Source organism: Uloborus diversus, chromosome 4 (genome assembly GCF_026930045.1).
Source record: "Uloborus diversus isolate 005 chromosome 4, Udiv.v.3.1, whole genome shotgun sequence".
Classification (NCBI taxonomy): domain Eukaryota; kingdom Metazoa; phylum Arthropoda; class Arachnida; order Araneae; family Uloboridae; genus Uloborus; species Uloborus diversus.
Window position 1 is genome coordinate 136157100 of NC_072734.1, and position 23732 is coordinate 136180831.

The 23732-nt window shown below is 31.9% G+C and overlaps 1 protein-coding gene across 1 annotated transcript in view; it reads right to left on the reverse strand.

Annotated features, from left to right (window-relative positions):
- Positions 1-10037: 10037 nt before the first annotated feature.
- Positions 10038-23732, reverse strand: part of LOC129221596 (NADH-ubiquinone oxidoreductase 75 kDa subunit, mitochondrial-like) — a 47227-nt gene continuing 33532 nt past the window's right edge. The window contains exons 13-19 of the mRNA XM_054856115.1: positions 22597-22792; positions 21469-21531; positions 20138-20287; positions 18111-18264; positions 16922-17097; positions 12471-12605; positions 10038-10312 (exon numbers count right to left, since the gene is read on the reverse strand). Of these exons, the coding sequence (XP_054712090.1) occupies positions 10169-10312; positions 12471-12605; positions 16922-17097; positions 18111-18264; positions 20138-20287; positions 21469-21531; positions 22597-22792 (1018 nt within the window). The 3' untranslated portion in view covers positions 10038-10168. The remainder of the gene's footprint in view (positions 10313-12470; positions 12606-16921; positions 17098-18110; positions 18265-20137; positions 20288-21468; positions 21532-22596; positions 22793-23732) is intronic.

Sequence of the window (23732 nt, forward strand, 5' to 3'; positions counted from 1 at the left end):
GAAAGCGAAACAAAAAAGTATCTTGCTTACTATAAATTTTCAAAATTAAAAGTATATTTATAATATTTATTTTAAATAGATAGTTTTTTAAACCCGAACTAGGTCGGGACGGGCTTATGAAGCTATGGTTTTCTTAATTACTACTATTTTATAGTTAAAATATTAATTCATTTATGAAAACTCAAATGGTGTATAGGTTTATTTAATAACCTTGCCCTCAGGTTATAATCATTATGACAATGTCCCGAGTTAAAACCCTTCATTTTATAGCATCTCTATGATATTATACTGGGTTTAGTACTCAATTCGCTTTCAATGTTAGCGATATTTTACATCCGCATTCAAAGCACACTAGTGCATAATATTTATGAACCTAAAAGAAGAACAAAAGACCTTAAGTGATCCCAAAAGAAACATTTAAAAATAAAGTCATGAAAACTTTGGTGTGACACATTGGAGGGGGGCGGTGCTATTTAATTTTTGGACCCCCTCCAAAAGTTATTGCTGTATAAGCCCCTGGAGATGACTTAATAGATTTACGACCGTATTATTAAGACTTGATTTCAAAACATTTCTGGGAAACGTTTCCAAAAATCTCCCTGCCCCCAATCGAATTAAAAATCGTAAAAATTTTACTTTTAGGATTTTATTTTGAAAAAATTCTGGGGAAGTCTCAAACCCCATCCCTTCTCCATAAGTCATCAAAGATTGCCTATAATTCTGTTTTCCGTAGGCGTTAAATTTTAAACTATTTCCGGAGAAACACTCCGGATCCCCCCCCCCCTCCAAACATTATTAATGACCATTTTAAGATTTGTTCATAGGGTTTAAATTTCAAAAAAAATTCCAGAAGAGATAATCGAACCTTATCCTTTTCTTTTAAGTCGTCAAAGATGGCTTACTATTGCATTATGAAGCCTAATATTTTTAAAAATTTGAAACTAAAATTTCTATAAAATTTGATCTGTCTGAAATTTTGTTTTCAGGAATTCAATTTTATAAAACTCCCATGAGGATCTTCGAACCTTCCTTTTTCTATTATTATCGAAGGTTGTCTAAAATAGTGCATTTGGACGTTCAATTTCGAAACATTTCTGTGAAAGTCCTTTAATCCTTCTTTTACTATGAAGTTACAAAAGAAGGACTCGTTTTTAAGACTTTAATTTCAAAATTATTTGCGGGAGAGCCACGAACCCCCTTTTTTCTAAACATCATTCAAGATCTTCTAAAACTGGGTTTTAACTTATTCTTTTACGTAGAAAAGGGAGTATATTGTATTCTTGAAACATTTTTCACCAGGGCTGCGGAGTCGGAAGGAAAAAGGAACGTCTCCGACGTTTTGAAACTTCGAACTCCGACTTATTTGCTAATTTAATTTCCCCTCTCAGGGAAAGAGGGGAAAATCCCTTAAAAATTGATTAAAATATTAATTATTTTTTATGAAATTTTCGCGTTGTATTTTATTGTAAACCTAAGATGCATGCAAGGCTAGGAATTTATTTTGAAAATCAAATTTTCATGAAAATCAAAGTAAGATTACTTTAAAACACCATTTTTTTTAACACGCTTTTATTAGCTTCACTTGTATGTATGTATGTATGTATCTTGTAACGGAATCTTGCAGCTCAAATTTCGTCCACTTCCTGCGATCGGATTCTTTTGAAATTTGGCACGCTACCTCAGACCCGATGACAATGCAATATTCCATAATCAAATTAATTAATTAACTCTTTTAATTGTTAGTTTCCTCCAATTTCAATCAATATTTTGACATAAATCCAACAATGTGAAAAAGGAAAAATTTAAAAAAATACATTAAAAAATGCTCGCAAAAATTATTTAAAAATATCTACAAAAACCTTTAATTTTTCTGCATCAGACAAAATTTGTTCCAATGTTCCAAGGTAATTAGAACGTGAAATATAATTGTTTTTAACTAATATCATGCCAAAATTTAGGTGAGCCTTCAATTGGGAAATTCATTGCTGATCAGACCATTGTTGAACAAAACTTTTATTCAAATGCATCTCAAATTTTCAAAGTAATATAAATATGATTTCCGCAAACTACATCGATGACTCAGTAGCTTCCCATCGGGGTGCCCTTGTTTTAACTTTAAGATATTACCTCGCACTCGTTTTATGAATAATTTCGTCGCCTCATAATTCTCCAACATAAGACAAAAAAACAGAAAAATAAAATAATAGTTTAAAAAACTAAAAAAACACGCTTTCGTAGCAAAATGAACTAAAAAGTGAAAAATAATCTTTGGATGATAGTAGTTGACAAATCACTTAATTTTAATGTAATACAAAAAAGCGTGGGGGGGGGGGGCTTCTTATTAGTTGTCTTGAATTTCTTCCATGTGTTGTCCAGCAAGAATGTAAATAGACAGCACCCCACGCTTTTTTGTATAACATTAAAATTAAGTGATTGGTCAACTACTATCATCCAAAGATTATTTTTCACTTTTTAGTTCATTTTGCTACGAAAGCGTGTTTTTTTAGTTTTTTAAACTATTATTTTATTTTAATGAAAAGGTTTAATTTGCTCATCTGTTAATGTTTAACAAATAGATGTTGATCGAAACGTGTGCTTTCAATTTTTCAAAGCTGTAACTTGAGTGAAAAAGCGTTCTAGTTAAGTCAAAAGAACTTTTCTTGAGAGGGAGCGGTCCGATTCAGGAGACACCCATCTGGTGGTTGACACCACAAATTAATTTCAGAGTTTATAAAGGATATAAATACTTTAATTCTGAAAATTTTCCCCAACAAATCTTAAATTATATTTTATTTATAAAATTTCAACAAAATAGGTCTCTATATTTCGAGGAGAGGCCAGATACATGCACGTCAGGAGCAAATTTTACGCACAATGCGGCGGTAAGCAGCTTTGTACGAATAGCTTTTACAATACCTATATTTCTTCTTCGCTTAATTTTCAAATTAATATTATTGACTCTGCTTTAGAATAAACCTAAATATGAAGATTTTCAGATTAACCTCAATTATTGAGCGTTGTAACCAAGAAATCGTGTACTTATTTTGTTTCATACTTTTTAGTGAGACCCCAACTAAAATTATAGAAATAGTCTTTAGATTTAAAAAAAACATTAAATATACTTCATCGGATCTTTTGGATTCGTGCTCTGTTTTCGCGCCAAAACTTATTTTAACTTGCCAAACAGCTTCAGAAATTTCCACCCGAAATACGGGCCTTGACTTGCTCAAGGGATACATTCCTTGTACTATTTTATAACTGATATCGAAGTAAAAAAGTCATTAAAATTTTAATTCAAAATTGATTGGTTAAAAATGTAAGGCAACAAAATCGTTTGCTGAGAGTTGCACTTTGTTAAAGTCAGTTTTAAAACAAGCAAACTAGGGGGCGACTAGAGAAAGTTCTCTAAATATAATCAAGCCATCTGGTTGCCAAAGGCAGATATTTTCTTATAAAAAGTCCTTTATATATATAATCGAACCAATTGGTAGTCAGTTTTTTTAAAAAGTGCAAAGAGATTCAGTGAAAATTAAAGAAAAAAAGAAGCCCGGAGTCGGCATGTTTTCTAACGACTCAGACTCCACACTCTGTTTTTCACTCAAATATCGGCCTAAAGTTCCATTTTGCTCACCCCCGAATGAATGTTGAGGTGTCTTTTCAGCCCGACTGCACGTGCATATATACCGAAGAACGTATGCACGCACCAATGGACGTCCGAAAACCGAAACATCCATTTTGACGATCCCCGAGTTAATTACCACGAGTTTTCTCGTGACGTCTGTATGTAGGTATCGTATCTCAAGTAACTCAAAAATGGTATGCCGTAGAAAGCTGAAATTTGGTACGTAAACTTTTAGTGGGGTCTAGTTGTGCCTTTTGCTTTTGGTGACATTCAGATGTTCCAAAAGGATCTTTTACACTTTTTTGGGGGAAAATCAGTGCTCATTTCAGTGCAAACTCAAGTTGTGTTATAATTTGGGGAACATTTGGCAATACGTCGCCAATCTTTTAGCTGCCAAATATCGCCAAGTTGGTAATTTATTTGGCAAAAAACATTATTTTTCGAAACTGGTTTTAATATGGCGCGATTGGCGATGTTTAGAAAGCAAGCCATTGAATCACGTTAAAATTGCCGCTATTGGGAAAATTAATCTCTGTTAAACGCTTTTTTACTTCGGTTCGTGACAAACTACTCGAAAGGGGGAGGGGGGGCGGGGATATTTAAACTGTTTTTTTTTTTGCTTACTCTAAGGTACTATTATCTTTAAATTGGCCGAAAAGGATTTGAGGCACATATCAGCTCGTTTAAAATTTAATTACGAAAAAATTCAGAGGTAGAGTCTCAAACTCCATCTGTTCTGAAGTCATCAAAGATGGCGTACAATTGTGTTTTTAGGACTTTATTTTTAAAAAATCAGTTCCCCCCTCCCCCCAACCTCGTTATAATGACCATTTAAAATTTCGTTTTTAGACTTCAAATTCGAAAATATTTCGAGAGAAAGTTTTGAAACACATATCTTCCCTGAAGTCAAAAATTGCAAGGCCTGAGAGCACAGGGCACAGACTTTTATGTGCTTTCCCTTCTCTTTGCTTATGCAATGTAGAGAAGTAATAAAATATTCTGATCCATACATATTGCATCAACCAAGCCAAATTTCACAACATACATGAATCAAGGTCTAAAAGAACATCAAATTTCTACGTTTTACTAGCATTTGTCAGGAACCAAAAGTGCACTTCTTCAAGGGCCTCAAAAACTCATTTTTGTAGAACCTGTAGTTTACCTGTCCAAGACAGTACCTCTTGCTACAATGTAATATGAAAATACTTCAATTTTAAATATTAGATTTGATGCTCCCTAAATTGTGGTACCCTAGGCCCGCATCTAAATCTGGCCCTGAAGATAGCATACAATTGTGTTTTAAGCACTTCAATTTTTAACAGTTTAGGACTGAAATTTTGTCATCTTCTAAAAATCTGTTTTCAGGATTTAAATTTAGAAAATTTTCGAAAAACAATAATATAAAATCGTGTTTTTGTAATTATACTGTTTGACCACGGATTGTATGTAATTTGGCAATCTGCCAAGTAAACATGATTCCATCTGAATGAATCTAGCAAGGGAGAAGGGAAAAAAGCGATGAGATTTTGATGCACGCGTTTTAAAATGTCACTAGTGCCTTATTCATTTATTGTGTTCTCAAAAATAAAATCAGGAGAAACAAAACTAGTTTGCATGGAAACAACAAAAAGAAAATAAAATATTTTCATTTCGTTCAGGAACGTAAAAGCAAAATGGTAAGCTCAGAACTTTTGTTGTGAATAAACAAATCAATTATTTTTAACGTGAGAATATAGATCGAATATACTTGAGATTGAAAAAATGTTGCTGTGAGCAAATTTTCATTTTTACAAAACTAAGGCTAAATAATATGTGCCGAAAAAGACTTAAAAACTGTTGGCCTCAGTGGATGGAGGAAATCTGTTTCTGACAGGGCGGGATGGAGGAAACTGATTGGAGACGGTCTTGGCCTGCCCTAGGCTGTAGTGTCAAAAAAGAAGAAGGCTAAATAATAGAGAGGCAAAAGTGCACATCTGAAACAAACCAACTAACATCCCTACAAACTAATAGATACGTCCATTTCCGCCTATAAACCGGATATTAGCCTTTCCATGTAATCGATGGTCAGACAATAATTATGAAAAGTTTCAACCCAAACGGTTCTACACTATTTTACACGAAAGACCCTTTATACTCATGACAAAATTGTTATATTTTTTTAATTGTTACAAAATGCATGAATCTATCGTTGAATAGATTAAATTTCTCCATTAGTCAGCCCCCTCAATTTTTAAATACTCTCAGGGTTACTATCCAGAACACTTGTTTTGTAAACTAAAGGGAAGTTAAAATGGCAAAGTAGAATAAAAGACAAGTCACCATTGTTTAAAGAGGAATTAGCTTAAAGCAAAATTTATTAAGTTATAAAAATCACCTACAAAGTTTACATTTTTAACCGCACTTGAACACATAACAGACCACACGGTGTTCTCTGTGCTTAACACAACGGTTATTTTGCTGGGTGGAAGCTAGCTATCTTTTCGATCCAAACCAAGAGCAGATAACCCCTGATCCAGCACACTCAAAGGCAGTTTCGATTTGGAATGGCTTGAACTAATGTTTTTGTTATTAATTTTTTAAGTTAAAATTTCATGTAAATTGCCTATTACAGGCGGAGGAGTGCTGATGCCTTTGAAAAAAGTGAAAAAGGTAACAAATTTGAAAGCAAAACAATCAATTATTTGAAAGGTGACTAAAAGGTGACAAAAAGAGATTTGTTAAGAATTCAAAAAACAGAAAAGGATTATCCCTTTTAACTGACTTTTACCAAAATAGCATATATACTTTTTTAAAAGACTTCTTTACAATTTTGAACATGAGTATTATAGGGCTAGAAGTATCAAAATAAAAGTTTTAAGACATTTTATAAAAACTTTCAATGTAAACTCTATGTAACCTTAAAAGATTTTTTTTTTAATCAACATAATAAAGCTTGAAATTATGAAGTAAAGCGCAAGATGATGTATTTATTTAACATATATTTTATGTTATCACAGTTAAATTTTTAATATTGTTTTTAAAAATTAATTTATTTTTATTAGGGCTAGATTTAGCTTATTGAAAAAATTATCAGCTTTCTTTCTATTTTTTTGTAAATACGAAGTACGAGTATTCACTCAAAAGTATTGACGATAGAGAATAGCTGAGAAAACAAATTTGAAAAATTAGAAACTTTGACTGTAACAAAATGATAATAATAGCACTTACAATCTTTACTAATAATAAAGCAGAAAGTCTCTCTGTCCGGAGGATGTCTGGATGTCTGTAGGATGTCTGTGACGCGCATAGCGCCTAAACCGTTCGGCCGATTTTCATGAAATGTGGCACAAAGTTAGTATGTAGCATGGGGGTGTGCACCTCGAAGCGATTTTTCGAAAATTCGATGTGGTTCTTTTTTTATTCCAATTTTAAGAAAAAAAAAACTATCATAAATTACGAAATTATCATAACGTGGAACCGTAAATGGGCACAAGCCAATTGGCGAGATACGAAATTATCATAACGTGGAACTGTAACGTCGGTACAAGCCAATTAGCGAGAAAATTCACCATACATTATTTGTAAATATACAAGCGAACCAAAAGACCTTTAAGTTTTTCTATTATGGGCGAAGCCGTGCGGGTGCCACTAGTGTAAAAATAAAATAATGTTGAAGTATGAAACTGAAAATATTATTTCATATGCCTGAAAATGTTAATGTTTTTTTTTTTTTTTGTTAATTTGGCAAGCTCTGAAAAGATCCAATGACATGTCCATAGGTGGTATAAAATGTAGTGTTAAATCAAGTTATTAAAAAATTATATAGTCAGACCCAGATTTAACGAACCTCTATTTAGCAAATTTTTATTTTTTCCCCAACTAAAATGAAATCAAAAATCATTATTTACCACCCTAAACTAACAAATTATTTTAACAGCCGAAAAAAAATTTTTTTTTTTTTGTTAGTTTGAGTTAGGAAGTATTAAATTGTTTCCGAAATGATATATCCATATTGTTCGATACAGAAAAATACTTTTCTTGGAATCTGCAATTTTTGACGGACGAGGGGCAACCAATGAGTACCGTTTCTGTTGCATAAAGTGATAATAAAACTTCCTTTAAAACTGTTAGTTTTTCAAATGCTTTACATGGCCAGGAAACTAAAAACATATTTCATGCTTCATGCCGCAGGCTGTAAATGAAAAATGACACATATTTTCTTCTCTCCATAAAGTCGAAAGAGACCTATTTTGAGTCAAGTATCAAGAAAATTGTCAAACATCTATTACCCAATACTTACCTAGAATGCTGAACAAAAAGTTTACACTTTCTATTTATGGATATTTTTGCACAGTTGCTCATTAGGGCATTTAAATAAAGTAAGGGCAATTTAAAAAAAAAATTTTTTTGAACCTCGATGTTACAAATAACTCTGATTAAACGTATAAAAATTTCAGTCCCAATGAATTCTTCAAATCAGGGTCTGACTGTAGTAACTAAGTAATAAATATTTTTTTATCCAACTTAGTACAAGTAAGAATAACTTTCAATCAAAAATATATTTGAAATATTTACAGGATGCAGAAACAGTTTTCTTTTTTCTTTCTGGGGGGGGGGGGATTTAATTGTCAGCAACTGTAAAAACAGAAGATTTATTTAAAAGCAGAAGTTTTTCGTTCAAATCAGGAGGGCTGAACAATGTTGTATTGGTATTATTTGCTTATATTTTTGGCTTTTTATAACCAAACTATGTGGTAACATTTGATTTTCTTCTTTTTACTGCTTCTGAATTATTTATACTTCTTATATTCTTTCACTTTTTATTCAGCTTGGATACTCTTGGTCTCTTGAGCTACTTTTGATGCTTTAAGGTCATTTTTTTCCAGAGCATTTTTTAGTTCCTGAGAAGCTTTAGCAAACAGCTCTTGCTGCTTTGATTTAAAAATGATCCTTTGTTTTCATTCAGAGCTACAGTTTCACTTTCAATAGATGATTTAATATTTTCCATTTTCTTCATTTCTTCTTCACAATCCTTTCTTATTGCTTCTGTTTCAATTTCAATTCCAATTACGTTGCAATAAGCGCAGAAACAAACTGTGCAGCTGAACTTAGTCAAACACTCTGCAGTAAGAAACACGATAGGAAACAAAATGGCATTTAGGCGTGACTTGCGGTAAGCGCAGAAGATTGAAGGGAGATAGGAAGTCTGATCTGGGGCTGCTTATTTTTCTTAAACAACACCGATAGGGGGGGGGGGGGCATATTTAATGCTACCTTTTAAATTACTTTCATTGTTAAAGCTAAAAGCTATCATTCAGATATTTTTCAAGAATTTAATTATTAAAAAAAGATTTTCCTTAAGTACATTTCAAGAAAAGTGAGAAAGGTAACAAAAATTGCAAAAAGTGACTAAAAGTAACCAAAATTTCACAAAGTGACTAAAAGTGAGAAAGGTGACTGACTCCTCAGCCTGTACTAGTAACAGATAAAAGAATTCCCACAACTCCTTATTCTATGTCGATCAAAAAAAAATTTTTTTTTCTGCATCAAATAAAGCCTATTTCAATTTTTTCAATAAATTAGAACAGCAGATTTAAGGGTTTCTATTTTAGCCATAAGTCCTAGGATCAACTCAATTCCCACCCGGAGCTAAAGAGCAAAATATGTTACTAAAGACCATGAATTTGAACGTGACTTTTCAAACGTACAAAACTGCTGCTTTGCTCTGCTCAGGAGCCCCTTAACATCTATGGTTGTACAAGTTAGTTTGGAACCCGGGAAAAAAATGCTCTTCAAATGGCTTATTTTTATTTTATCTCGGTTAAATATATTTCTATCAAGTCTTTTGGTATTTGGGTGGGAGCAGTATTGTGCTTTAATTATATATGAACTCTTTACTTAAGTTCTATTTTTTACAGGAGAGAGAGGGGTGTTTCCATTCCGTTCAAAATGGAACTCAGAATGCGGTTTTTAATCTGATTCTTTCTAACCGACAATTTAAATCTTTGAGTATCAAGTGTCAACGAGCAGGGGGTGGAGCCCCCTAGTGTTTTCAAAAAGAATAAAATAAAATAGCATCAGAATAGGGACTACACTCCTTAAAAATGAAGTTTACAAAAGGCAAAAAGAGTCATGCACGGTTTTCACTTGTATTTACTTGAAATATGCTCAAATATATTTATTTAAGCTTCCTAAACCGACTCTAATAACATTTCTGGAGAGGAGAAAAAAAAAACAATAAGATAGGAAAAGATTTAATGCCTGTAAATATTTTAGTTTTGATGAAATTTCTGTGTCATGCTGCAGTGGCTCAGTTGACTTGCTGTCTACCAATAACAAAGACAATATAACGAGAAACAGCAATCTTGACTGTTTGATTAAAAAAAAAAAAAGAAAAAACAGTTTTGAGAAACATCCAGAGGACAAGTGCACACAATAAACCAATAATTTAAATATTTATTCTAAAAATTCTGAATTTCATTATAATACAACATGGGAGAGGCAGAAGCACATCATTTGCTAGAATAGAACTTCTTAAAAGTCTTTTTTTAACCGAAAAATAAGATTTTATGATGTAACCAATTTTTCAGCTGCTTGAACACATTTTGACATAGTAGATGATGCTCTGCTAATAGAATCAGTCATGTAGAAATCCTTCAAAAATTTCCTACTGGTATCAATGGGATTGGAGTTTAAATTGGCAGACTGATCCTGAAAGAATTATAGAAAAGTAGTAAATTAAACTTTGCAAAACATTCCATCTATATATATAAGAGCGACAGTGTTTGTTTCTTTTTTTGTTTGTACCCGATGGCCAGAAGGCCCCATCGCATCTACAGCCCTGAAACTTGGCACAAAAAATTCGAATGTACCCCGGGCCTGTGCACCTCGAAGCCGAAATTCTAAATTTCGAATTAGTTTTTTATAATTAATTAAGCTAAATTTTGGCTAATTAGGGGTAAAAAATCCCCCCACCCCCAAACATTATATATCGTTGGAAAGGGTTTTCCTTCTTAAACAAGATGTTGTTTGTTCCATCTTTCTCAATTAATTAGGACAGGAAATATAAGCGATTCTAATTGAGCCAATTTTCAAGGCTTCTCTTTCGAGAAATTGCTATAACACTAGGTCCATTTTCCAGACAATTTTTCAATTACTTTCTTTTTAAACATTTTGGAGGAAGTTGCCTTTGTTGCTTATGAATATTTTACTATTATTACTTTATTTTAAATTCATTGTGCGTATGTTAATTTATTTTTGTTTTAATTAGAACGTCGCTTGGCGAATTTGGCGACGAAATATGGAGATTTTTACATTTGAAAGCTACTGCAAATGTAGTTTTGATGTAGTTTTTTTCTTTATTTCAACGGATTTTCTTTAAAATTTTAGCACAGGCATCGCTGTACGGGTACTGCTAGTGTTTAAAATAATAATTATTATTGCAATAATCATTTAAAGAAAATACATAGACTATTAATATTAAATTCAAACACATCAAAGGAAAATTTTCGTATCAGAAATAAACTATATTTTATGACACATAGGAAACTTTAAACACTAAGTATTTGACATGTAGCTGGTTGCCAGGCATGTGCCCAAGAGAATGCCCAAGCAGCTGCAAGGTATCCAATTGTGTTCATATTATAACTTATATTTTATATTTTTTGTTTGTAGTATATCTGTGTGTTCTGAGTATAGCGTGTTAATTTTACAAAATATTCAGTTACAGAATCAAAAAATGTATTTCTCTCTTCCAGAGCATTTAACAGTTTACATTCAATCGAAATCAGTCCAGGATTGGAAAGCTGCTTTTGTCCTCTTGGAATCCAAGAAAAAAAGGCAAGTAGCCAGATTATCTTTTTTAAGTTATAAGATTTCAAAAAAAGCTAATCTCGCAACCTCGCAATCTCTCCATGCTTGGAACTGCTTGCTTGGTTTCAAATCTGAAGATGCTCTGACAGCAGTCTCTTATCATTGTATAAGACCCACTGCGACACTGTGTTGTCATGGCAACATCCCTTCAATATTTCTCCTGCATAGGCTGACTTTTGCACTGTGGTTTTCCTTTTCCTTTGCTCACAGATAAGTGCTCCAGAGAAATTGCTGTGTGAGCACAAGCTTGGTATAAAAACGGATTTCGTTTGAAAAAAAAAACCTACGGTTTAAACCAACAGGGTTTAAGCCAAACAACCCTGTGTGAGCAACTAATAAATGTTTAACTTATTTTCATAGAAAGTCAACATAACAAAAAGTTTTTTTTCATACTTACTGCCAATTATGAGCATACAAATGAGAAATGAAAATTATTTGTGCAGTGTCTAAGCTCTGCTCGGTTTGTTTGAGTGGACCGCACGTCACTGCTGGTTTCTATGGAACACGTTCCCATAGGGTATATGCCATGTACTCACAAACATTTTTTAGACCCTCAAGCTTCAAAATCTTCCATATTTTGACGTAAGTCACAAATCATGTTACTGGGAGTACAAAAATTGATGGGAACATCACTGCAATGGAATAGAGTTTGATTATAACAATTAAGTCTTTTTATCAAGAGTGTGTGATTTCCCATTTATATATATATATATATATATATATATATATATATGTATATATATATATATATATATATATATATATATATATATATATATATATATATATATATATATATATATTTAAAGAATTAAAAATTGTATCCCACACTTATTCTAGAAAAAAAAATTCACAATGCGTTGCATTTTAACAGTCAGTAATAATTTAGATAGATGACGGTTTCCTTCAGAAGTTTTACTCGAATCCATCACAACTTTTAATAAATGATGAAATTGGTTGCTTGGTGACAGGTTATCAAAGCTGAGTTAGTACTTACTGAATGCAATGCAGAACTTTCTTTTAAGAAATTACACTCCTCTACTTTCCCATATCGCGTCAAATGAGGGGCGATTTCATCCATCCTTTGCCTGATTTCAAACAATTTGTCATAAGACAGTTTATGTCCAGCAACCTATTAGAAAAGAAATACAAGAAAAAAAAATTAATATATCTTTTCAGTTCACAATGCTTGCGTTCGTCGAGCTCAACCGGTAGCTACTGGTTAACCGATCAAGTGCTTCAATCAACAGCTTAAAACGGTAACCGGTGCGGCAGCCCATAGATGATAGAACGCTGCGGTTAGTAATCGGTTACTCAGCGGTCGACCAGTGAGGTTCGTCGAACGCAACTGATGTAATAGACCTCTGTAAGACATTTCTTGGAAATTAAAATTTTTTTTTCTCTGTTTAAAACAAAAATAATTTTTTTTACAAAGTTTTAAAAAATGAGCAAATAATTTAAACAAGGAACAAAATTAAGTTAAGAGGGGAGAAAAAGAAAACAGTCATTCCCAAACAGATTGAAAAATATTTCTCTAAATGTAAATCTGTGACGAAAATCAAACTTCAATAACATTGCAGCAGCACAAAGTCTGTATTCAAAAACAATAACAATTTAAAAGTAAACAAGAAACTTGCCTGGAACTAAATAAGTGCACTTTGCCATAGAAACTTCTATCATACAGTAGCAGTTCATATTTGATACAGAATCCAAATTCATTTAAATAATTTTTTTCATCAGCTAAGATAACTATTTAACAGCTCTATCATGTAAAAATGAAATAATGCAAATTCAAATAAAAAATGGCATTGAAGTAGGGTTTTTCAAACTCTTAGCTTTTAGAAGAAGAATGGTATAGCTTATTCAATCCTTCTGCACAAATAAGACATTTTTAAGCATATATTTGCACATTATTCCTAGAATTAAAAAGTTTGGCCTTTTAATTTTTATGCATATAAATATTTGGACCTATTATGTATCACAATATGCATTATCAACTTTTTAAAAAGTTTTCTTGTGTATAAAAAATAATGATTTGTATGCACTGTGGGCGTGATCATTTGGTTACACCTGCCAAGTGAAAATCATTATTTTTCAAGTACATTTTTTTTTTTGAAGTTGATACTTCCTAGCATGAAACTGGTTCCTCATATTGGAATACAGTGGAATCTGCTTAATTGGACTACTAGTTAATTGGACCAGCCACCTATTCGAACCAAATCTTCAAGAACCAAAACAAATCCCATTACAAGCCTAATATTATTTGCTTATTGGGACCAAAAATCCATTTAATTGTAACAAGGAATGTGAAAAAAACTGGAAAAAAATTGAAAATCTCCCACTTGAAGCGAGTTTCAAGTGGGTCAATGACCTTACTTGTTTGTCCAATGAAAATTAATAATGGTTATTTGAAGCTTTTTATTGAATCTAGCAATATTTACAGGAAAAAAAGCACTTAACAAAACTCCCATTGTATGGCGTGTTTGTTCTAGGAGAGATCAAAATTTCAGTGAAAATCCAAATTTCTTCATTTCAGTTGGCACGTTCAATAATTTGTATTTTTTTTTTTCTGAAAACAAAAATGCTCATTTTTGAAATACAGTAGAAGACTGTTATAACGCCGACCTATATAACACAATTCTTTATAAACCACACAACTTTTCAGAAGTAAACAATTGGTTTTGAAGTTTTCTGTTTTGCTTTGCAAGCATAAAAATTGTTAAGCAAATTAAATGTTGAAAATTTTTCATCTTTCCATCTTAATTCAAAGCTCTTAAATTGAAAATTAGTACTCAAAGTAAGCAAAAAATACCAGATGACTCTTGAAAATGCAGCTGTTATGCAAACCATGGAACTAGCAGTAGTGAAGGATAATGCACTTTCTTTTGATTGTGAAACATATTTATTTGTGAATAACTAATTGTAATATTGGTGCTTTGATACTCATTGCAGATAAAACTCATTCTGAAGTGCTAATATATAGATATATAATGAATATTAGTTTCAAAATTTGTGAAATGACCTATATAACGCAAAAGCTCTGGTCCCAAGGTGTGCGTTATAACGGTCTTCTACTGTACTTAATTTATATTTCATTTGGAATTTCAAATGATTGAATAGGTCTTAATTGCACTTATTTTTTCACTCTCACATTTTTAATTACTTCTGGTTATTGAAGTGAATCGATACTGACTGGAAGGAATAACTAAAACCCTATTGGTCTGATAACGCTTATAAACAAGTGCAAAAAGAATATTCACTTTAATTTTTATTCTTTGTAAACTCACCATTACATACAGGGCTCACAATAATCATAAAGGTTTTTAAATGCTTTGCGTGTCTACAGCATATTAAATCCAGCGACACAAATCCTGTTTGCTTGATCGAAACAGCCGGTAATTAAGACCAAAATTGTCCTGCTCCAATGTGATCCTATTAACCGAAATCAACTGTATATCCCAAATAAAACCAAAATTTGAAATCACAGGAATAAAATGCAATAAAATGCATGGATTGAACATGGTTAAGTTTTACAACATTTCTCTCTTTAGCAATTTTTCCTAACTCTTTCTATTTTTGTAGCTTTTTTTTCTTTTTAAGTGATTTTTAAATCAATCTTTTAATTAATGACATTAGCCGCTGTTAGACACAGTACAGTTAAACAATAACAAAGTCGAAATAGTTAGCAGTATTTTTTTTTTTAAGAGTTTTTAAAAGTTTTCTGAAGGAGAATGCTTGAGACACATCCATATTTTTCCTATTCTTAATTATCTATGGATTGTTCTAAAATATTTTATTAAATTCTTCTCATTTCAGGACATTTTCATAGCACAATAAGATGACAACCTTCATCTATTAATAACTGGTGATGATGATACCAACTTAAATATCAAACAGAGCAAAACTTTTAGGTCATTTTTAAAGAAATTTCAAAGATGAAAGTATTGCAAATGGGTACAATATTTCAAAACTTTGAAACTTGCACATCTTTGAAAAATAATGCATGAGTTATAAACTTCGACCAAATAAATCTGCATTATTTTTAACACCCTCCTCTCTCCTAAGGAAAAGGGGGGGGGGGAGTAATTAGGAGATGAACTAGCAAAAAAAAAGATTTGTTCAATTTATACAATATTATATATTTTAAACTCATTTCAAAACTAAGCCATCTTTAGACTTTACAATTATTGAGAATTGTATAACAGTAACCAATAACAATATATAAGAAACTTATAAATCTTTCATATGAAAAAACAAATTGCTCTAAGTCTTTACTTATTTAGATTTTGTAACATAGGCTAGCATTAATTATGCAACAACTGAAAAACTACTAACCTAATTATTTCAAAACAATTCAGGAAGGAAACATCAAACTATTGAAAAATGATGAAACTACTGCATAATACATGCAGAAAAAGGTGCCTGACCAATTAACATGTGGCAACGTGCAAGAATGCAGTCAAAAATGCAAACAAAAATCTTTGAAAAGTCTGGCTTGCTTTGATGTTTTGCAGTATCTAGAATGGTGTTCGAGTGTCAAACTTACAAATGCTCCAAGAAGGGACTGTTTAATTTATGTTTATTGCTTTCAAATGCAATTTGTTTTGTTTAGAATTTACAATAAATGTGTGCCTTTCATAACTGGTCTACCTTCCCCATTAACATTTATGATCTACAGTCTCAACCCTCATTTATTGCGGTTAATTCGTTGAAGACTTTACCGCGATAACTGAATTTCCGTGAAGTAGGATTCCGGATATTTTCCTAATTAGAGGGCATAAAACTTACTAATTAATTTAAATAGGTTTATAACATAGTTAGAGCCCTCTAGACATGAAACAGCACCCTTTACCACCATTACATTTTTATTACTAAATATATTACACAAAATATGATAAAAGGAGATACATTAGACATAATAGCCATCACATTGTTATTATTGGGAAATAAACTACACGAGCATTTCTTACACACTACTAATCTAGGAAAATAGTTTAACTTGTTCGGTGGGGAATTAATTGCCAGTTAGTGACCGTATGTGCCCCCGTTACACATATACAACTTAAAAAGCTAGTACATTGTTGAACACCATTGAACAGATGTGTTTATCCTCTAGTAATAGTACAGTGATTTTTACTTTCCAGTTAGTGTTTAACAGTTGAAATGAGATAGCGATTCCCTATATTTTCTTCTGCGATTTTATACCTACACTCACTCAACTTACAGCCCCTCAGAAGAGCTTATCTTACTTAAAAGATATACTCTGTTATTCTTTTGTAGGAAAAAGTTTACACTTGCACATAAAAAAAGCTTATTACTATATTTGAAAAAAAAAAAAACAAAAAACCGTGATGTAGTGAAGCCGCGAAAGTCGAAGCAAGAAGTAGCGAGGGACGACTGTACTTTTAGTTCTGATGGGAGGGGGTGTTGTGGATGTGATGAACTAACCTCTGAGAGTGCTCTGATAATTTTCCAGTCTTCTTTTGCTAAACCTGGAGGTGTTATGGCTTGAAGAGTTTGCTGCGCTCTTCCTTCAGTATTTACATAGGTTGCTTGTTTTTCTGTGTATGCAGCACCGGGTAAAACAATATCTGCCATTTCAGCACCTTTATCACCATGATGACCTTTAGAAAATAAACAATCAAGACTTCATTAATCACAAAATTACTGTTTCAGCAATCGCAATTTATTAAAAGCATTTTTCAGTTGAGTTTTCAAATGTTATACATTTCTAGCTGTGTTGCACTCTGTTGCAGTCTATGCCGAAAATAGAAGTTATGTCAAGTGACACATGTTTAACAATGAAGCTTAAATAAAAGAAAAAGAAAAAAAAGTTACCATTAGAATAATGAGAACAGTTTCAAAAAATTCCCATTAAAATTTCTACATTAGCCCTAAATATTTCATTCAAATAAGGAAAAACAAACTCCTAAAAATTCCAACCCTCATCAGATTTGATCTGGTGTAGCATAAGCTATCTCTACTGTTGCACCAATCATTGCTCAGAAAAAACTGAGGGCTCTTGAGTCATGAGGTCTCTCTAACATTTTCTCCTGAATAAATAAGGAGAAATATAGCTAAAAGAGTCATTAGAATAAAGACAACAGTCCCAAAACAGGGTCCTCCAACCATACAAATCTGTATTAAAATCGGATAACAGTACCAAAACAGGGTCCTCCAACCATATAAATCCCTATTAAAATAGGATAACAGTCTCAAAACAGGGTCCTCCAACCATATAAATCTGTATTAAAACCGGATAACAGTCCCAAAAAATCCTCATACAATCTTGACATTGATCCCAAAAAGTCCTCAATCAAATGACGACAACAGTCCTTAAAAATCTCTGCCAGATGGAGATACTATTCCTAAATAACGTCAACGGTCTTGCTAAAAACATCCCATCAACAAGGACACCAATCCTCAAAAATGCCCATTAAAATGAGGAGAATAGACCCCAAAACTCCAATAAAAAGAAAAACATTCATTGGAATTCCCCATTATATTATTTGTGAGAATGACGTTGCCACCCAGCTAACACACTACTTGAAACACAATCCAATATTAAATTCAAAATGAATGAAGCATTTAATACATAAGATTTCAAAAAGTTAAAAAAAAAAAAAAAAAAAACTACCTTGATAAATGACAAAACAGTCCTTTGGTAGGTTGTCCCTGGAAATAAGTCCTTCATCTGCGCCAAGTAAATATAAGAGCTTTGGGGAACTTTTTTCTAATTTGTCTGGGCAAGTTTTATAGCCAATGTCTAGAGCAGCCACTTGACTGGCAACCTGAAAAAATTAGGTACTTTTTACACCAGCTTATTTAAAATATGTGTTTATAAAGTTGAAAAGGAGTGCTTAATATACAAATAATTATGTAAGACAGATCAAGTTGAAACAAATTATTTGATTGGCTGAAAAAGGTTTTCCAGTTTTTCAGCAGTTTTAAAATAATTTAAAAAAATACTTTACACTTGGTCTCAAAAGAAAATAAGCAAGTAAAATACTTTCTCATTAATAAACTGCATTGTGTGAGACAATGAGATGCATGACACTTTTTTCGTTGGGAACAAGATTTATAACTCAGTTTTTTCTTAATGCAAAATCAAAGATATAAAAAATCAGTTTTCAGCAAGGACATGTAAAAAAATTAGTTAAATGCACTCTTTAAAACATATTTCAATGTAAAAAAAAAAGAAAGGAAAAGGAACAAAATTTAAACATTAATAGCATTTACAGATGTTTTTATCAAAATGGATTTCTCATTGCAGCTGCCCTTACTAATCATTTAAACAAAATTATTATCACTACCTAGCAATAGTTCTTGTAATAACACAATTGCATATTACAGTTGCTCTTATGAGGAGAAACAAAAAAATTCCTATAAAATCAAATGGTTACTATAAAACATGGGTTAAACTCAAATTGTCAATAATAGGCTTTGGAAAACAGACTTTTCTGAAAGCGTTATGTATTTCTGCCAAAACTTATAGGATTTCTGAGGAAATTCGGTGGGAATTTTGCTATGCCACCCTTAATATAGAGCTTCTGAAAAAACACTTTCACACTAAGTCAAAAACTAAAATTAACAAAAAGTTTAAATAATATTAGTTACAACACCATATATTCAGTAAATTACCGCCCATTAGCCAGGGCTAAAGCAGAAATACATGAAATACACCGCCAGCTCAGTCATTTCCAGCCGATATTAGCTACCAGTTTGTTTGGCACTCTTGGCTTCCTTAAGAGGTTTTCCATCTCCAGCTCAGTCACTTTCCTATGCCGGGCTGATGAGTGCTAATAAGCACGGAACTGCAGTCCTCGGCTGGAAATGACTGAGCTGGCGGTGTATTTCATGTATTTCTGCTTTAGCCCTGGCTAATGGGCGGTAATTTACTCAATATACCATGCCTTGCCTTCAATCTTCGAGTTGAACCGAACCATTGCTTCGGTCACTTGTCTGGTCTGCTAATTCTATATTAGCTACCAGTTTGTTTGGCACTCTTGGCTTCCTTAAGAGGTTTTCCATCTCCAACACCATATGTTTGTTTATTTACATTTCAGAGCGCAGTCTAACATAATATCTGTAATCTTGAGTTTCACCCACAAATTAAAATGTTTTGTTCTTATGCCCTGCTAAATATAATATTCTAGGATTGATATAAACTCAATCCCCTTGTTGTTTCTAATTTCCACAGATACAATAATAGTTAAGTCACTAAGTAAAAGGTGGACTATAAAGAGTGCGATCTCACACTTCCCACTTAAACATTTTCAGAAGTTTGTATGTTTGTTTTGTTGTACATCCATACTCAAGCATGTTGGACCATTTTGTGATAGCTTGAGATGACACAGCATTTTTACTGTACACTTCACGTTGCAGCCAGTAAATTTTGGTGCAGTAACTTTTTTTTTTTTTTGACTAAAAAATGAATAATTGCACACATATTTTCAAATGTCAAGACATGTTTACAATTGATTTCCAGAAAAACTAAAATTGCCTCATGAAAGCCACTACATTACATGATGGAAATAAATGTCTGAAATGCTACCACCAATCTTCATAGCCTTTGACAGAAACATTTTACTAAGTAGTGCAACTGACTTTTTGGCTGACCTATGTTTAATATTCAAACAACATGACAAAGTGAATACAACTTACTCTGTGTAAGATATTCAAAGTCTTCACATGTTCAGATTTTTGACATTGGAGAGCAATTTTCTGAACAAGTGCATAAATAGCATCACCATCAGGTCTTTGCAGTATTTCACTTCCTAATATGATCATTGGCTGCTGAGCAGCAGCCAATTTCTAGAAGAAAAAAAAGTTTTAAAATGCTTCTTTAGATCCAGATAGGTTTTACAAAATATGCATAGACAATATTCCTTTTATACAATTAGAAAAAGTTAGGATGATAAAAAAAATAATAAATAAGCATTCATTACTTATTTAATAAACTGTACAGTCTTGTATTACAACTTAGTCTCGTTGCTGTAACTAAATTTATGTACACTACATAAAATTTTCAGTTACAGCAACAAGACTAAGACAAAATAAAACAGAGTAACAAGTAAAACAAAGAATTTAAAAAGTAAATATCCAATTTTAAAATTAATAAAGACATGCGAAAAATTTCCAAGCTACTACAGTATTGGAAAACATTATGAAGTTTATGTAAACAAAAAGTTCCAAGATAGTTCAGCTTAGTAAAAACATTTTCAAATGGCTGATGGTTTTCCACTGTTTTGGGTGTCACAGCAAGTTGCAACTTGAATAATACAATTGACTAACGTAAAAGCAGATTTTTGAGAGCCTTTAATTTTTGTGAGCTCATTGTAATTGCGATAATTTCAGCATCACTAAAGATTTCAACCTTATGTATATAATCAACTTTCGGTTCTGTCCTCGAAATCACTATGACTTCATCTTTGCCATAAATACAGCGACTGGAAATAAGTGTTTTTACAGTATATCCTTTTAATCAATCATGTTAGCAAATATTTAGTTTTAAAAAAAATGACTAAAATGTTCTTGACCAGATTTAAAAACTAGAAATATTATGAGAACTGAACAAAAAAGAGAGAGAAAATCTTAGAGAATTATAATTGTTAGTTTTGTAGCATAAGAAATTAATAAATTTGGACTCAATCTGTTCAACGATTTTTTGCCTTTTTATCAAATATAGTGTCCCAAATAATACTATATGTTCAAGGTTTCAATGCATAAGGCAAAAATAGGACGTTTTAAGAGCTTGTTCAGTCATTAAATCTTTGGTCTCACATTATTATCACAATTAACAAATTTTTCCAGCAATGGAAAAAAAGCTTGAATTTCAAAAGAAAAAAATACCTAATGCATGTTATATACACAGATGAACAATACCAAATAACATTTTAAAAATACACAAAAAAAAAATGTGGCAGTTTAGATTTTTCAATACAGAAAAATTTATAATTTTTATAAATTATTTTCTGTGGTAGAAACTTATTTACCTTTGAGAAATTATGCCGTCCAGAAGCAATGTCTTGTAACACATTTGGTGAATCTCCAACATGCTGAAAGATACTAAAAGCTTAATACACTAAGAATGCATCAAACTAGTTTCTGAAACAAAAAGCAAATATAAAAGAATGAATACTAGCCCCTCAGTTTCAAAATTAATTTTTAAAAACTTTTACAAGAGTTCTTAGTGTTAGAAATTATTTTTTTGTCTAACTTCAAAAAAAAAAAAAAAAAAAAATCTCCACACATGTTTTTGTTTGTCCCACAACAGCATACATAATAACAGTCATTATTATAGTAAATATGTTAGATGTTATTATTATTATTATAACTATAATTATTTTGACGTATTTTTGTTCAGATTTGATGATGTCTAATCTCTATGATCTAAAAAATCAATTATCAGGTCATACAATTAAATCATAGTTCTGATGAAATTTTATCATTCAACTTAATTATTTACCCTTAGTAACTATTTAAATAGTAAAATTTTGAAATTCATGATATGCGAGAAATTTATACATGGCAGTCTGTCTGTCTCTGCAAACATCTGTAGGAGATGTACGTACAGATGAAGTGAAAAAGAAGGATAAAAATAAATAAAATCAGAAAGAAGGCTGAAACTTTAACCACCACCACACTTGATTCGCTTACGCTTTACCGGCCTAGATAATTTATGATTTTTCTGTGCTAAATCAATGCAACTAGTAGCAACCCTAGGATGATCTCCTCTTGAAATTCTCAAAAAATGTTGAAATTTCATATATTGCTCATTTTGAGCACAAGAGGCGCTGAACAAAATCCTGTGTATCCACCAATCAATGACAATGTTCAAAAGTTTATTTTTGATTGGACAGGGATTAGACATTTTGATTGTAAGAAAGGAAAATAGGTAATGCCTGCAGCGCACATTTTGTTGCCATGAATTTCAGTGATTATGACGGCCTATAAGCGTAAGTGAATCAAGTGCGGCCATGCCTTAACACAAACCACAGACAGATGTAACTGATGTTAAAAATCAATGTTGACAAGAGGACTGATTCAGCTCTGAACAAACTTCTTGATATATTTTATTACAAACCGAAACACATGAAGAGCAGAATTAAATTTATACTTACATCATAGTCATAGGTCAAATCTAATTTTGGTCCAACAACTGCTACATTCAAATTATTATGAATCCAAGCTTTTCGGATACGTGCATTGAACACAGGTGCTTCAAATCTTGGATTAGTACCAATGAGGACAACCAAGTCAGATTCTTCAACACCAGTAATTTTACTGTTCAGTAGATAGCTACTTCTAATATCACTCCTAAAAGGGGAAAAAAATAAGAAAAGACTGCATTAAGCAGAGGGGGAAATCTAACTTGAAAACAAAATATTGAAAAATCATAGTTTGACAAGCTTTTATCATTTAACTTAATTATTTACTCATAACATAATCATTAGAACACATTTATTTTATTTTGAAGTTTGCACACAAAATTAGTTGAAATATTTTTCAAAAACAGCATATTTAGTTTGTAGTACCAGGAAATCTCCCAATACATGATATTGAAGAATTAAAAATGGAAAACAATTAAAGAGTTAATTTTTAAAAACCAATTTATGAGGGGGGGGGAATGGTAGTTTTATTTACTTTATACTTAGAAAAATGCATCTTCAAATAATCAAACAATTAAATTTTTTACTAACAAATTGTAAAAGATGCACTCAGAAGCTGTAGCCCATGTCCCTCTCCCCCTCCAACTTCAGAAGCTTGAGCTAAATGTTTTTCAAAACTATTATTTATAATTGAAAAGATGACAAGAATACGTCTTAGGAAAACAAAGTAATTTTAATAAGAACATAATAATCTTATAAGGGGGGATCTTAATTTCTTTCAAAAAGAAATCTTTGAACTAAATATTTTCAGAAGCTACAGCTAATTGGTCAGCTAATAACTGCCTAACCAGAATATCTGCCTTGCATCCCATAGCCTTTTGTCTCATAAACTAAAGTGAAAAGAGTAAGCTCTGTACCCCATGGGTTGTTATGTCAGTGAGTTTAGTTTTTATTCCTGCTTTTAGTTCAAAATTTTTCCAGTAAACGGTGTTGCAGATAGTAAGCCCATAAATCAAAGAAAAATACACTGAAATCCCATTACTACGAATACCAATACATGAAATATTTCTTTCAACGAAATAATTTTTCAGTCCCAATTACATTTCCATTACATTACTTGAACTTCATTACAACAAAATTCTCATTAC